Source organism: Pezoporus flaviventris, unplaced genomic scaffold (assembly GCF_033815535.1).
Source record: "Pezoporus flaviventris isolate CSIRO_AGI_PZ_B2104156 unplaced genomic scaffold, CSIRO_AGI_Pfla_v1 ptg000008l, whole genome shotgun sequence".
NCBI lineage: Eukaryota > Metazoa > Chordata > Aves > Psittaciformes > Psittacidae > Pezoporus > Pezoporus flaviventris.
Window position 1 is genome coordinate 780,535 of NW_026892556.1, and position 14,282 is coordinate 794,816.

General features: G+C 47.0%; 1 protein-coding gene across 3 annotated transcripts in view; it reads right to left on the reverse strand.

Annotated features, from left to right (window-relative positions):
- The window catches only part of CSMD2 (CUB and Sushi multiple domains 2), a 268,199-nt gene that overhangs the window by 220,235 nt on the left and 33,682 nt on the right, over positions 1-14,282 (reverse strand). For all 3 annotated transcript variants that reach the window (XM_061449789.1, XM_061449788.1, XM_061449790.1), the window contains one exon: positions 5,858-5,970. In XM_061449789.1, coding sequence (XP_061305773.1) covers positions 5,858-5,970 — 113 coding nt within the window. The remainder of the gene's footprint in view (positions 1-5,857; positions 5,971-14,282) is intronic.

Here is a 14,282-nt window from a genome sequence, read left to right on the forward strand (position 1 = left end):
TTACTGCAGCAAAGTAATAATCCCATTTTTGGTATATAGGGTTCGATAAAAACTCCAGGGTCATCTGCTACTGTCCTCTGACTTTCCATTGCTTGCTTACTTTTCCCTTTTCAAAGGAAACATGCAATGCCACTACATTCACTGCTAACTCAGTGCTCTCTGCTGACTCACATTCCTACCTCCCATCAGCAGTCTGGGATTTCCCAGGGACTCCATGACTCCAGCACGACCCTGAATCTTGTGAGATACAGGAGGAGGAGGGAGAGATGACCCTGAGGGAGACAAAGCTACATCCTCCCCAGGTCACAAGTGATACTAAAATTAGGAGGCATAGTAAACAAAGAACAAAAAGCCACTAGAACAAGGTACATTAAGCACAGCGGATAAGGATGAAATGGCAAAAACCACAGGAACAGTTGACTGAATGGGAGGTAAAGAGCTGTAGCTATTAAAGTCAAGTCCTAAAAGGAACTGCACAGTCCTTGAAGGCTTTATAGTACCCACTCAACATACCCAATACTAAGCAGACCAAAGTAAAAGTAGCTGTTGAAGAGTCAATACCCTCCAGCATCCAGAGTTTTACACTGAAGAGTCATTTTCAAAAGACAAAGGATCTGTGCTTCCAGATTCCTCCACTCTGCTCTTGGAAAAACGGGAGCGCTATTCCCCAGTTTATCAGAGGGTTCCCAAAAAATGCACACTGCCCAAGGCCTTGGGGATGCCCATTTCCCCCTCCCAAGGACAACGCCGGCCTTCACCATCACCGGGAGCTGATGTGCACAGTTATTATCTGCTTTTATGACAACCTTCACTGTTCTGTTCCTAAGGACAGAGAACTCCAAGTGACCAATGTGGCTTCCATCAATGGGGCAACTGCTACCGTAAAGTCCAGCAGAGATGGGAAAGCAGAAATGAAGCAGTTTCACAGCTCCGGCTGCTCCGTGGATGTCTTGCAGTCAGGAAACCTCATCTGGGTTTAGCAAAATGAATGGTCAAAAAGGGACAGGAACCAGTTTTTAATTGTATTTTCTAAATCAATGTATGCCCAGCTCCACAAACAACCCTCTAAAGAATGAGATATTTGTGCTTGAGAAAGAGCAGAGTATTTATTATGAAGGAAAACAGCACCATTTACTTGGGGCTGTTTCCCTCTGTATTTAAGCGCTTCTAATTTCTTAAAATAAGCAGTGTTCTTCTAGGCATAATTGTTTCTTTTCAATCAGGCACTCAGTGTTTGCCGCTATCAAATTTGCTGCAGCTGTAATCAAACACCATGTCTTGGGGAGGAAAATCTTCACCTACTGCTAAATTTTGCTGCAGAAGCACTGCTGGGAAGTGCAACAATGGAGTCCAGAGGCCAAAATGCCCCAGTTCTTCCCAGGGGTTTCTGACTGAACTTGGCTTTTGGAGAACAGAAAACGAACATTAAAACTCTAAAAGGTACACAGATGAGGGCTCCTGAAGCATGCAACATTACCACATCCCTCTGCTTTCATACTGCACTTCTCTTGTTAGAACCCTAACACCAGGAATGAACACATAATTCCATCTGAGACAGAGAACCCGAGGCACAAAGCAAAACCGACCGAGACCCCTGGCAGTGCTCAGGGCCAGGTTGGACGGGGCTTGGAGCAAGCTGCTCTAGTGGAAGGTGTCCCTGCCCGTGGCAGGGGTTGGAACTGGGTGAGCTTTAAGGTCCCTTCCTACTGAACCCAGCCTGGGATACTATGATAATATAACAGGACAGGGACAACGCTAAAGGGAGAATCCAATTCCTTCCTGATCCTACCAGAAATCCACTGGACAACACTGGTCTAGCCACAGCAGGACCAGTCTCAAGTGAGAGCCCTGTGCCTTCTCCACACTTCAGCACTGCCTGAAGAAAACATCTGGTCAGCCAACAAAGGAAATGCCATCTCTCCCCCTTGGGATACAGAAGAACTCCAGCCCTGACTGCTCGCTTAGGGTTTGATGAATGCTCACCGAGTCTCTGCAAGAAGGATCTGAGCAGCCTGGAAAAGCATAAAGCTTCATTAGGCTCACGAGCCTCAAGTGCTTTATAGCACTGCTCTCTAGTCATGTATGATGAAGAGCAGGTTCAGGGATCCTTCCTTAAATCCCTTTCTATTTTTCCTACCCTCAGGGCTAACAAGGCAGCCAGGAGGTAATGGCTTATAAGCAGTAATTTTATGTCTAAATTAGTAAACTAAAAACCCCACCCGCTATTCATCAGGAACAGTTATTAGCATTATTGAGGAAATGATGTGGAATTTATATCCATTTTCCTCTCATTGTAAAAGACTTGCCCAATTTGTTTTAAATGTCAGCTTGCGATGCATTCATCAGGTGTGCGGCAGCAGTGATTGCAATTAATTTCACACTGTAGCCTGGGCATGTGCCTTCCCCCACCTTCCAGGGAAGCAATAAATGGGAGCATTGGTCATTCCTGGTCATTAAATCTCCAGGAATATTTCTCACAAGATGAAACTGTCAGGATTCACGTCCCAGTAAAACTCTAACTGGGATTATTTATAGCTGCCTCTCCCGCAGTGCAAATGAAATTCTTCACAGCAGCTGGTTCAGGGTTTGGGGTTCTGGAGAACCACCAGTTAGTTATAAAAAAAGGAAGGAATCCCAGAGTCTGAGGGTGAACAGGGCTAATTGGGAAATCAGGCTGAATTCAAAGGACTCTTCAGCAGGGAAAAATACAAATTTAACGATGCTAAAAGCATGAAAGCACTTCAGTATTTTCTAAATGACACATTCTGAAATTGAGCTTGGTAAAAACTGCTGCTTTTTAGTAGAAGAATCTCTTAAGTGAAAACATCACCTTCAGATCAAAGCATTGTATTCAAATGGAAATGAAAGTTTCTGGGTTTAATTCAGCAAAAGCTAACCATTTCTCATGCCCAGTCATACTGAGATGGTCACCCCAGTTCCTCTTCCCAAATCATGCACTGAACGACATGTATTTGTGCTGATCACATCGTGTCTCCTCTCAACCTGTGACATCGCTGCCGGTTTTCCCATGTTCCCAATGCCACAGGGCAGCTCCTGAATGCAGGACATGCATTCATGAATTGACCCATTCTGCCCCTGTCTTGCAACTCAGAAGCTGGGAACCAGACTACACAACCCAAGTGTAATCATGCAGAACATCTGCACCACAGCTGGGAAGAGAAGCCAGATTTAAAGCTGTCACCCTGTGATCTGATGCCTTAAATCCAGAGATGCAGCACCCCCAGCCTGTTTGCTCTCAACACTCTCTTCCACAGCAGAAGAATGACTTTTAAATCCCTGCTGTTTATTGAGCTCTGAAACAATATTTGGAATCTAAAGAAAAATCACAACAAACAGTTCAGACACTGGAGAAGATGAAGAAGCAGACAATGAAAACCGACAGAAACAAGCTGGCAACACACTAGAAACTAAATGAAGAAAGATGAGGAAATCAGACAACAAGGAAGAGAGGATTAAGGAAGATCCCGCAGCCAGGCACAATAACACACAATGGAGTCAGAAAACCATGAGGTCAAGGAGGAAGCATCACAGCCCAGCAGCCCCGAGCTGGCTGCTCCTCAAATTCCACTGCTGGCACTCGCCTCACCTGGGACTTGAGAAAAGGCTCGGCAGACTTTTCACCCCCCACTCTGGCCCTGGCTGCTCTTACAGCATCTCTAACCCCTTAGAGGTTTAACAGATCCCACCAGCAACGCACTTGAGCTCTCCCTTGTTCAGCCAGTGAATGCAGAGCTGGAGTGTGTCTCCTGAATGAACCAGAGATGAAGAAACGCATCCACAGGTATGAGCAGAAACGTCTGTGTTGTTTTCAAGCAATTGCTTGTAAGAGATCTTATCACGCAGGCATCATACAACGAGATAAGCCAGCAAGATATTAACTCAGATAAAGGCCACCTCCATTTCTGCATTTCCCAGCGGGGCAGGGTAGAGCAGACAGCGTGAGCACAATGGGTTTGTGTCACTTTGATGCCTCCAACTCCACACGTTCTTCCTGTCCTCCTGGAAAAAAGTTCCTGACATCTTTTGTTCCAATCTTAAAATCCTGTTCCTTTCGGTGCATTTCCCACGATTGCTTAAAGGGAGGAGAAGAATAATGAACATGCTTTGATAGCGGATCATAAAGGAGCCATTTACTGCAAGGGCTCTGATGCATTGTTCTGTCTTTAAACATGAATTATCGAATCACAAGCTATTCGCCGAGTCGGAGATTGCCAATGAACTGAAGGAGCATCACGGCCCTTGGATCAAAACCACACTTGTCTCCTCCTTTAGTCTTAGTTAACAATCCAAAGAGCAAGGAGCTTGTTTTGAGGCTGGTCCAGGGCAGCACTTCCAGCAAACTGCCCCTCTCCCTCCCTCAGAATGAAGCTTTCATTTACAGGTGTGCTCTGTGACACTCACTGCCACAGGTTAAGTCCGTTTCCTTTCTCCCCTGGAGATGCACTCAGTTACCTGCTTTAAAGCCTCCAAATCACCAGTCAAATAAACTTCACATCATTTTTAGAGCTGCGACTAAAGGGCAGCTTTGGAACAAGCCTGTGTACCAGATTACCTGCTGCATAAGATAATAAAGAAAAACATGAAAAAGTGTACAAGCAACTGTGTGTAAATGCCAAAAAATGAACTCTAAATGTCAAGAAAGAACAAAACCAGCTACGTGGAATTGTAGACTCGCAGAACAGTTAGTGTTGGAAGGACCTTAAAGATCAAGTGTCCTCTGTCACACTGTTGGAGAGCAATAGCAGACAGAGGTTGAAGTGCTCTAGCAGAGATTCTGCCAGTGGACAACAGGATCAGCCCCTCATTCCCACACTGCTGCGCTCCCCTGGCCTGAGCTCCCCACGCACCACCAGCAGCCCCAGCCAGCACTTACCCTGTGGACGCGCAGAGCACGGACCTGAACACCCGTAACACACTCATCGCTTCCAGCCCAGCAAACACATCCTGGGTTTTCATCAGGAATTAGAGGGGATTTAAACACAGCCACCCTGAACAAGTGCACAGGCTACAACAGCATCTGAATGAACGCATCTGCTTGGTTTCATGAGTTGGGGAACTGACCAGTAGGACCCATCACAAGGGATTATCACTGAGGCTGGGAACTTCTAAGGATTCCAAAGAAAACCATTTCTGAAGACACAAAAACATTCTAGGTTCAATAATCAACGTGAGTACAGCCCGAATTTTAACACTTTCTGCCATTCATGCAGCAGTACCAGGTCACAGCCTGCCTCCTGTGAACAGTTTTTCCAGTATCTAATGACACCACTGTCCAAGATCCTCAGAAGCTACAAAGCCTCCACATTACCCCCACACCCACCAAACACTGGACATCATTTATGACAAGAAACACAGGAGATGAAGTGAAGTTCTTGGGGAGGAAGGTGCAGGAAAAAGAATAACAACAACTACACAAAGAGAACGCAAAGGGAAAATGCACCGATCTGAGCATCCTCTGCACTGCTCTGTGTCTCCACTGTCTCAGCTGTAAATCCCAGTGGCTACCCAGGGCACCGTGCTTGCTATTAACAGATTTCACTGTCAAATCCCACATTCCCCCCCTTCCCAGGCATCCTAGCTTTGGTGGGAGAGTAAGCTTTGAAAGATGTTTGGAGAGTAGATGATGAGAGGAAAGAATACCTTACACTGGGAAGGAATCAGCAATTTGAATTCCAAAAGAATGGATCCAATTATACGAGAACCAGGCACTCCTCTCTTGGACTGAGCATCTGCATGTGTATATATCCTGCTGTAAACTCTGCACCTCAGTTTTCCATCCTACCATAAGCCAAATGCAGGTAAAACTCAAGACAACCACTGAACGGGGCAGACTTACCTTCGTAGCTTGCCTGGAAGCCTTGAGCACTGACCGCGTAATCGCTCACAAGCCACAAGGACAGCACAACCCCTGTACTCACAATGGGAGCAGGCAGCTGGAAACCCGTTAACCTGCAAGAAACCAAGAGGAAGGTTACACTCACCACTGTGCCCTTGCTAACATATGCCACTGGCCAAGGCACCACACAGGGAGGTTCAGAGCACAGCCTGGTACAGCTTCAATTCAGGAGGTGCTCCGCAAGTGATGGGAAACCCACCCCAGGCTTTTAACACCTTCTGGGTTACTGGAATAACAACTGATGTCTTTCCTCATAGACTGTTTAAAACCGATCAATCTGCTTCACACCCCAGCCCTTCAGAGTAACACTCCCCATCCATGAAATGGGAGCAATGTTCAAGCTTGCTGAGCAAGCCCAAGAGATTATGCCATAATGCTTTTAACATGTTCTGAGAACCCTGGAGTAGAAATATCAGATAAGGGTCCAAAGCATTACACAGGATAGGTTAAACTGAACACAAACTGAAATAGCATAAAAGAACAGGTGAAAACCTGATGTCACCAGTTAACTAAAGCCCATCAAGGTGCTGCCTGAAGAGTATGTGCTCTGCAGTTTCACATGGAGAAGGCTTGAAGTTTCTAGGAATCCTCCCAGCCTGCACCCAGCTGCCCCTGCAAGAACAATCCCAAGGACAGCATTTTTCATCCTACATGCTAATATCTAATACATATCACAGGGAAGATTGTGTGATAACACCTCTTTACTCACTGAAGAAATCAAAGCCCACAGACACAAAATCATTTGCACAAGAGGATCTTAGAGATGTGCTGCAGGAACTGCCTAGAACAGAGACAAGTGCCCAACGGAGTAGAGAGAACTGGATGAAAAAGGGACAAGGGAGGTGAACAGACCAAAGACAGCACTGCAGAAACCCACAGCCATGGGGTCTCCCCTCCCACCTGCTTTCCTTGCAGGCTTAGAGCTAACTGACAACTGCATTATTGCAGAGGTCTGTTTAGCAGTGATTTTAAGCTCCATTATCAGACCTCAAATCCTCCGTCCCCAGGTGCTGCAGTGACACAGCTCAGCAGCAGCTGATGTACATTTCTCAGGCAATTACATTTTTATAACTGAGAAGCCTTCTCCACACACTTGGCTGAGGTGCCTTAGATAATAGATTTACATAAGGAACATTTGGCTTAAACCAAACTCATCACAGATTCTTGCCTGCCATTACCAAGGACACAAATCCTGATGCAATCCCTAAAACCCCGACTTCCACAAAACCTCAGGAGCAGCACTAAGTGAAGGAGCTCCCTGCAGCGTGCTATCATTCAGGATCAGGAGTATTCAAGCTGGATCACAGGGACACGAGTACCACAAGATAAACAGGCTATGGCAAGTTTAAAGCTTCACACACACAGAGGCTTATCCCACAGCTTTCTCTATAGCAGCTGGTCTTTCTTAGGGAGAGGGCAGAAGATCACCCATGATACAAAGCACTCTGACCCCTTAACTGCCGGTATTTGATTCAGAGTATTTCCTCCTCACATACTACATGGAATGGAACAAGCACCCACAGAACTAAACCAGATCTTCCATTCTGGGGTCACTATCCTCTCTCCAGCCATGCAATAAGGCCCCAGTACACTGCAGTTTCCAGCCCAAGCAAGCTCTCCTTTAAAGTTGCCACCAGCCCCCAGCAGCTTCCAGCAACAGTGAGGAAACTTCCCCACTGCTCTCACTCTGGCCCTAATTTACTAAAGCTAACTACGATCCTATGACTTCAAACAGACTGAGCTAATGCAAGCTGACGTGCGCTGCCCAAGAGCCTTAGTACAGCAAAATCTCCAGTTATTGGCAAAGGTCAGGCAGTTGCTCACCAATGATGCTTTAATGTCAGCAGAGAAGTACAGACCCACTCTCCACATAAACCCATCGTACAGGCTGGAGGAACAATCGCTCCTCTTTATGAGGCACACAGGTTCCAGGACTTGTAAGGATTCAAGGTCGTTTTACCTGCACAGGACCGCGGAAGAGTCCCACAGCTCTTACTAATTTATTCTGCAGTTTAAGTAAAGAGGCTGCCTGCCCCCTTCCCACGCTCAAAAACCCAGGACACGCACGGACCAGGCTTGGCAAGGACAGCAGAACCCATGCGGTGCTTCGGCGTGTCCTAGAACGAGCCAGCAGTACAGGGGGTTTCTGACATCCAAAGCCAATCCCTTCTCTCAGACCTAAGGATCCTGTTCAGAGCCGACGCACGAGGAGGACCCCACTTTGCAGATGCTGCTTTGAATTCAGGGCAACACTTGCACCTCTGCTGAGCAGCGAGCAGGTACACGTGTCCCACAGGAGTCAGCGGGACCCAAGTGCCACCTGGAATCACGCTGCCCTTAAGCGTGTATTTGTATTTCCTAGTTCCAGGGCCTTACAAGAAAAAGAATTCCTGTGCAAAAGGGCATGAGACCGTAGCTGCGGCTTTGTTCTGTGATTCCACACTGCCTGAAGAGGCAATTGTCATGGAAACCTCTGGACTTCCTCAACCTCTAAAACCAACCCCCTCTGCAGGCCCTGGACTTCGGAGGCTCACCTGTCCCTCGAGCGTCCCTGGGCAAGCAGAGGAAAACGGGATGCCCGACAGCACAAAACGTGACCAAACACCGCCCTCCCTTCACATCAAGCATCCTTGCTGCCAACAGAAGATGGAAAGTGCCCCCATTAGTGCTAAAACCAAACTCAGTGAGAAGGAAGCAGGAAATACTGCTTCAATAAGAAAAAAAAAAAAAAAAAAATCTATGCAGCAACTCCTACCCTCCCCTTCCTGCAGGGAAAACCTGCACCAGACGAGACCGCTCCTGCTCCTCACTGCGAGCACCTGCAGTCAAAATAAACATTATCCTTCCTCTTCAGCCTTCAACCAACGCGCACAATTGAAATCCTTGCCTTTTCCTGATGTTCTTTGTTTTCTCCAAGCAAGAGCACAGGCAAAATCCTCTTGAGAAGCAGCAATTTAACAGGACTGATGCTCAAATCACTGCTGTAAAGCCTCAGAACTCCTGTTCCAAATCCCCGGAACAGTCAAGCTTGGCAGGAGACCTTGCCTGGGTAACGCCCTCACGCCTTCCTCCCTACATCTGCCATCCGCAGGCCAGGCAAGTTTAAAGCGTGGGGATCAGGAGGATGGCACAGACAATGTGAAATCCTTCCCCCACGGCCTCACACATAAGCAGCAATTCTGACATCACTTGTATTCGGTGTAGCAACAAAAAAAAATCTCTACATTAATGAGAAAGAAAAGCAGCAAATTCTGATCCTGGTTTTTCCTCAAGGGCCCCAGCAAGGAGGAGAGGGTGGTAAGAACAGCTCAAACAATCATCTTCAATTTCTTCTGTACCTCTGGCCAAATGGACCGAGTGATTATCCCTGAAGTTGCTTGGAGCCAACACTGATTGTGTGAGATTTTCAATGTGTTTTTCATTGGCTTAATTCTGCTCCTACTGTGAGGAACCAAACTAAACCAGTGCCAGAAACACCACTTCATAAGCTTGCTCCACAGCACAGCAAAAATCAATATACCAAAACAAATCAACACCGAAATCCTCTTACTCTGTTTGCATCCTTCTTCATTCCTTGCCTCAGGTTTGCCACCAACACGCAAATATCCCTGCTGCATGGCTCCCCCTCACAGCACAACAGCAGAACCTCCTTCTCAACATAGCTTTGCTAGAACCGAGGGCAGTGAAAAATAGCTGCTGTTGTGACCACATCTTCAACAGGTTCTCTGGAGTGCCACAAGCACCAGCACCCATCAGCACACCAGGAGCTGCCCGGGCTGGGATTGAGATGAGCTCTTAGGCAGAAGCTCTTCCCTGTGAGGGTGCTGAGGCGCTGGCACAGGGTGCCCAGAGAAGCTGTGGCTGCCCCATCCCTGGCAGTGTTCAAGGCCAGGTTGGACACAGGGCTTGGAGCAAGCTGCTCCAGTGGAAGGGGTCCCTGCCCGTGGCAGGGGTTGGAGCTGGAGGAGCTTTGAGGTCCCTTCCAAACCATGATTTACGGCATCCCACATCTCGGGTCCTTTACAAACACTTTCACCTCCATCTGTTGCGTCTGACACTGCTCCACTGTATCAAGTACAACTGTACCGTGCACTGTGACGCAGGCTCCCACTTTGGAGTGCAGGTGCCATAATTAAAACAGAGCACATTATTTTTCTGGTAGGATGCCCACCATCAGCTCAGGCTGCAATCAAAATAGTTATTGCAGCTGGCAATCCAACAGCCTTTAAAGCATAAATGCTGGAGAAGTGTCTCAGAACATCTAATGAAAATGCATTGGATTGCATCGTTTAACCCAGCATTAAATTACACTACACCATACTTCAGTGATTTTCTTCCTGCATGTAATTTAAAGGCACCTATTAAATAAACTTTCCCACCAAATGAACCACTCTCTTCACTATATAGTTTAAGTGACATGGCTCTGCAAGTGCTAGTCTGACACTCATGCACTATCCCAGGACAGTATTCAAGCTAAGTGCTGGGAAAACAACAGCTTGGAGTGAGAGCTGCCCTTTGGAGTCTTTGGGAAACAGCCTGGAATGAGCATGAGAGTCCCCTTTCACACTGCCCCAGCTAACAGGGCAGGAGTCAACCCAAAGTCATTTAAAAGGTGCATTCATGAACTAACTATTCAACTAAGCCATTATCAACTGGGGCCAACACAAAGAGGACAGTAACTTCAAACTGACTGTGAATCAAGCTTTATAAGCCTTATTCAGCCTGACAGCTGAATGTGCACACAGAAACAAGGAAATTCACTGGTTTCAGTGGAACACTTATCTTCACATTCACCCTTCCCTCTTAAATATGGGCATGCGATGAGTGCTTTTAACCATATTAACAGAGTAACTGGTACCATAAGTGTTCTTATTAATCATCAATGAAACAAGCAGAGCATAATGTGAGAACACTTCCAGCCCATGCATGCTGCAGACACTTAAAAGCCAGCTCTGTCTGCGAGGCAGAACTCAGTGGTGTTTCTTAGACAGTTGTCCTTTCAGTTTGATCCCCGTGAGGCTGAAATGATGCTCTGGACCAAAAAAAAACCCAATCTCAGCTAGCCTAAAAGGCTCCTGTAATGATATAAGAGAAACAGTATCAGTTCCCACTTGGGTTTAACTTGTTGGAATGATTTATGCTCAAAATCAAGCTGCTTTTGAGTCAAGCTATGAACAGATCCTGAACGAGTATCTTCAGAGGCCCACTGCAAGCAGCAGTAGCTCCTTGTGTATCCCGTTCGTATTTCAGCAAACAGCTCCAAGCTTCTTTGCTGCCAACCAATGCCACATGTCCCATTTTATTCCATATGACTTTCCAACCATCCCCTCTGCCCAGCTGCCTGATAATGAAGTAGCTTTTAAGGTAATACAATCCACTAGCTCTGACATACAAGACTATGTTTTTGTTATCAAGACAGTAGCAAGCACCAGGGAAGAAGCTTTCTTTGTCCCTTAGAACTCGCTCACAATGACATCCACTGCACCTCTGCAGACAGCTCATCTGGCAGCTTGCAAACAGGTCCCTGTCTAACACCACACAGCCCAACCCCAAGTGCCAGCCTGGCTTAGGCATCAACTGCACTTTCCTCCCTTCCCCAAGCCAAGAATAATTCATCACACCACAAGAGTCCTTTGCCTACCTCTGACACTGACAAAGGCTTCATTAACTAACACAGTCCCTGGGGACAGCCACAGGGCTCATAAATTCCAGCCTGGATGGATTTCTTCACTCATTTAAAATGGGGTTTGGGTCAATTCCCACTAGAAAAGCGTTATTTATAGAGCCTCGAGCCAGCACAGCTGTCTCAAATGTACGAGGCCTTCCCGCCTCACGCTGGGAACAGGTACTAACCATCAAATCTCAATAAATTTCATTTTCCATACAATGCAATGGAGTAGGAAGACTTGGATTTATTTTAGTATTTGTATCATGTCTCTTCCATGCTCATTTTTCCTGCGCTCTCGCAGGCAGCAGGGAGATGCGAGCAGGTATTTGACACAATTCAGCATCTGTATTCTCAAGTCTTGCTGTTAGAAAAAAGGAAGACAGATTCACAGAAAAGTTCCCCAAATTTTAGTTACCTCTCAGCAAATCCAAGCGGATATTCTGAGCGAACGAAGACAAGTTTGGATGGAGCCCAAGGACGGCTCAGCAGAGTCAGTGCAAACCTTGGCAGGTTTAGGTTATTTCTGACTTTCTTCAAGGAAAAAAAAAACCCAAAAAGCTATCAGGGGTGTGAAATCCAATAAATGGGAAGAGTTCACAGGAGCCCCTGGAAATCCCACAGGGCTTATTGCTAAATGCACTGCAAGTGGTGCACAGAAAGGCATCACCATAGCAGAGGTGTGGTGCACACCAAGATTCACACCAGCCTTCCAGTACCAGGAGGTGCTTTCTCTAGCTAAAGCTATACAGCAGAAAGAGCCAAAGCTGATGTGGAGAGTGAATCCAGGTCTCCTCTGCCAAGTCTGTGCACCTCTTTTTATGCATACAAAATCAGGGTTTGAACCAGACTTTAGTCATCAGTCTTAAGACAGTCTTCAGTACACGCAAGTGAGAATTAAAAGCCACAGCATCAGGCAAGCACTGCTCTGCCAACACAGCCCTGGGACAACAGCAGAGATCCATCCTGGGGACTTGCAGGTGAACTGCACTCTCACTTCCTCCCACAACACAGGTCTGCCTGCACTCACTCCTTAAGATCTTCATCTGTAATAATATATAATGAAATTTAATGGCAACAAGAAAGAAGGAAACAGCAGAAATTTGCCTCCTATAAAGCTGAGAGTTCCAAAGAAGCATCCAAGCAGAACAACTAAACCATGCAAGCTGTCTTCCACAGCCAGCACAGCCAAAAAAAGGAGGTTAATAAGAAATTTCATTTTTAGATGCGTTGTATGATGAGAAAAGTGAAACAAGTCCCATTGTTCCTGCCCATGAAGATTTATCCAAGGAGACTGTAATATTGATTCATGTTATATCTAATTCTCTATTCACCTGCACCTTGTGCTGAATACTGAGCAGAAGCAGGATAAAAATGCTGCTCACTGCTGATGCCTGCAGGAGAGCCCAGGAGTGCAGAAAGCCCTGGCTTCGAATCCAGCCCGGCAGAGCTACTGCCTGCCCTGGCATTTGGCACTTCCTTCTGTTTCCACACTCCTCCTTTTCCACACATACATAAGCTGGGAGCAGCTTCAGTGAGAGGATGCCTTGCCATCCCTGGATAGCTAAGGGGCCTGATTTCAATAGCTAAAAATATATTACAGAAAAATGCTACAACTACAGCATTTTGCACTTCAGTTTACACACGGCTCAGTGACAACATAAGCTACTGAACAGTTCAAAGGGAAATACTGATCTCCTTCCTAAACCCTTTATTCCACTATAGCAGCTCTAATCGGCTGCAAACCTAAATATTACACAACATGCTGAAGATGCGAGGACAGTTACTGCATTGTGGGCCAGCAGAAGTCTTTGTGTGCTCCAAACAGCCACAATCACATTCTTTATGAGGAAGCACCAGACACCAGCAGTTGCTCTGGCAGCACACCTAAATCCAATTCCTAGCAGGCCAAGAGGAGCCAGGCCACCCTCTGTTGCCCAACTATAGAGTCAATGGGCACCAAAGGCTCGTCAACCTCCTATTTGAGCCTGCAAGTAATAGCACTCCACAGTCCCATTGTATCTGCAACCATCTAGTAAGATCCTATCATCTCCTGTGGGCTTCCATTAATTCTGATAAGAGGAACACACAGTCTGAAGAGGAGCTTTCCCCGAGAAGCTCTCAAGGTCAGACCTCAGAGATGCAAGAACTTCTTGATCTAAAGATTCGCTGCACGCAAAAGATAACGCGAGCGCACGTCCATTTCTCCTGCCTCGGGACGATGAGCAGCAGGCACGGCTGGGAGCCCTCCCTGCTCCGCGCTCGGATCTGCCCCCAGCCCCGCGCACAGCCCCTCCAGCCAGGGCATTTGCAGCACCTTACAGGTCTGACTTGCAGACATCACCCCTGATGCCCCTCCACAGGCCAGGAGGCCCGAGGTCAGTGACCTGCCCCGCGCCACTGAACGAGGAGCTGTGGGGCTCAGAACAGGACCCAGAGCCGTGTCCGACTCCCGCTGGGTGAGGGACCACCCGCACACCCCAGTGCCCTGCCGGGGCTGCTTCAGTCCCCACCTCTGCACATCCACCGCTCCAGGGCTCACAGCAGCCTCTTCATGGGAGACTGATGCCAATTACCAGAGTCCAAGGCCACCCTGATGCTAAAGATATTGACAGCTATTGACTAAAAGTGAAATTCTTCTTGAAGACCCAATTCTGTACCACTGAAGCCAAGAGACATTTGGCACAGGTTCACACGCAG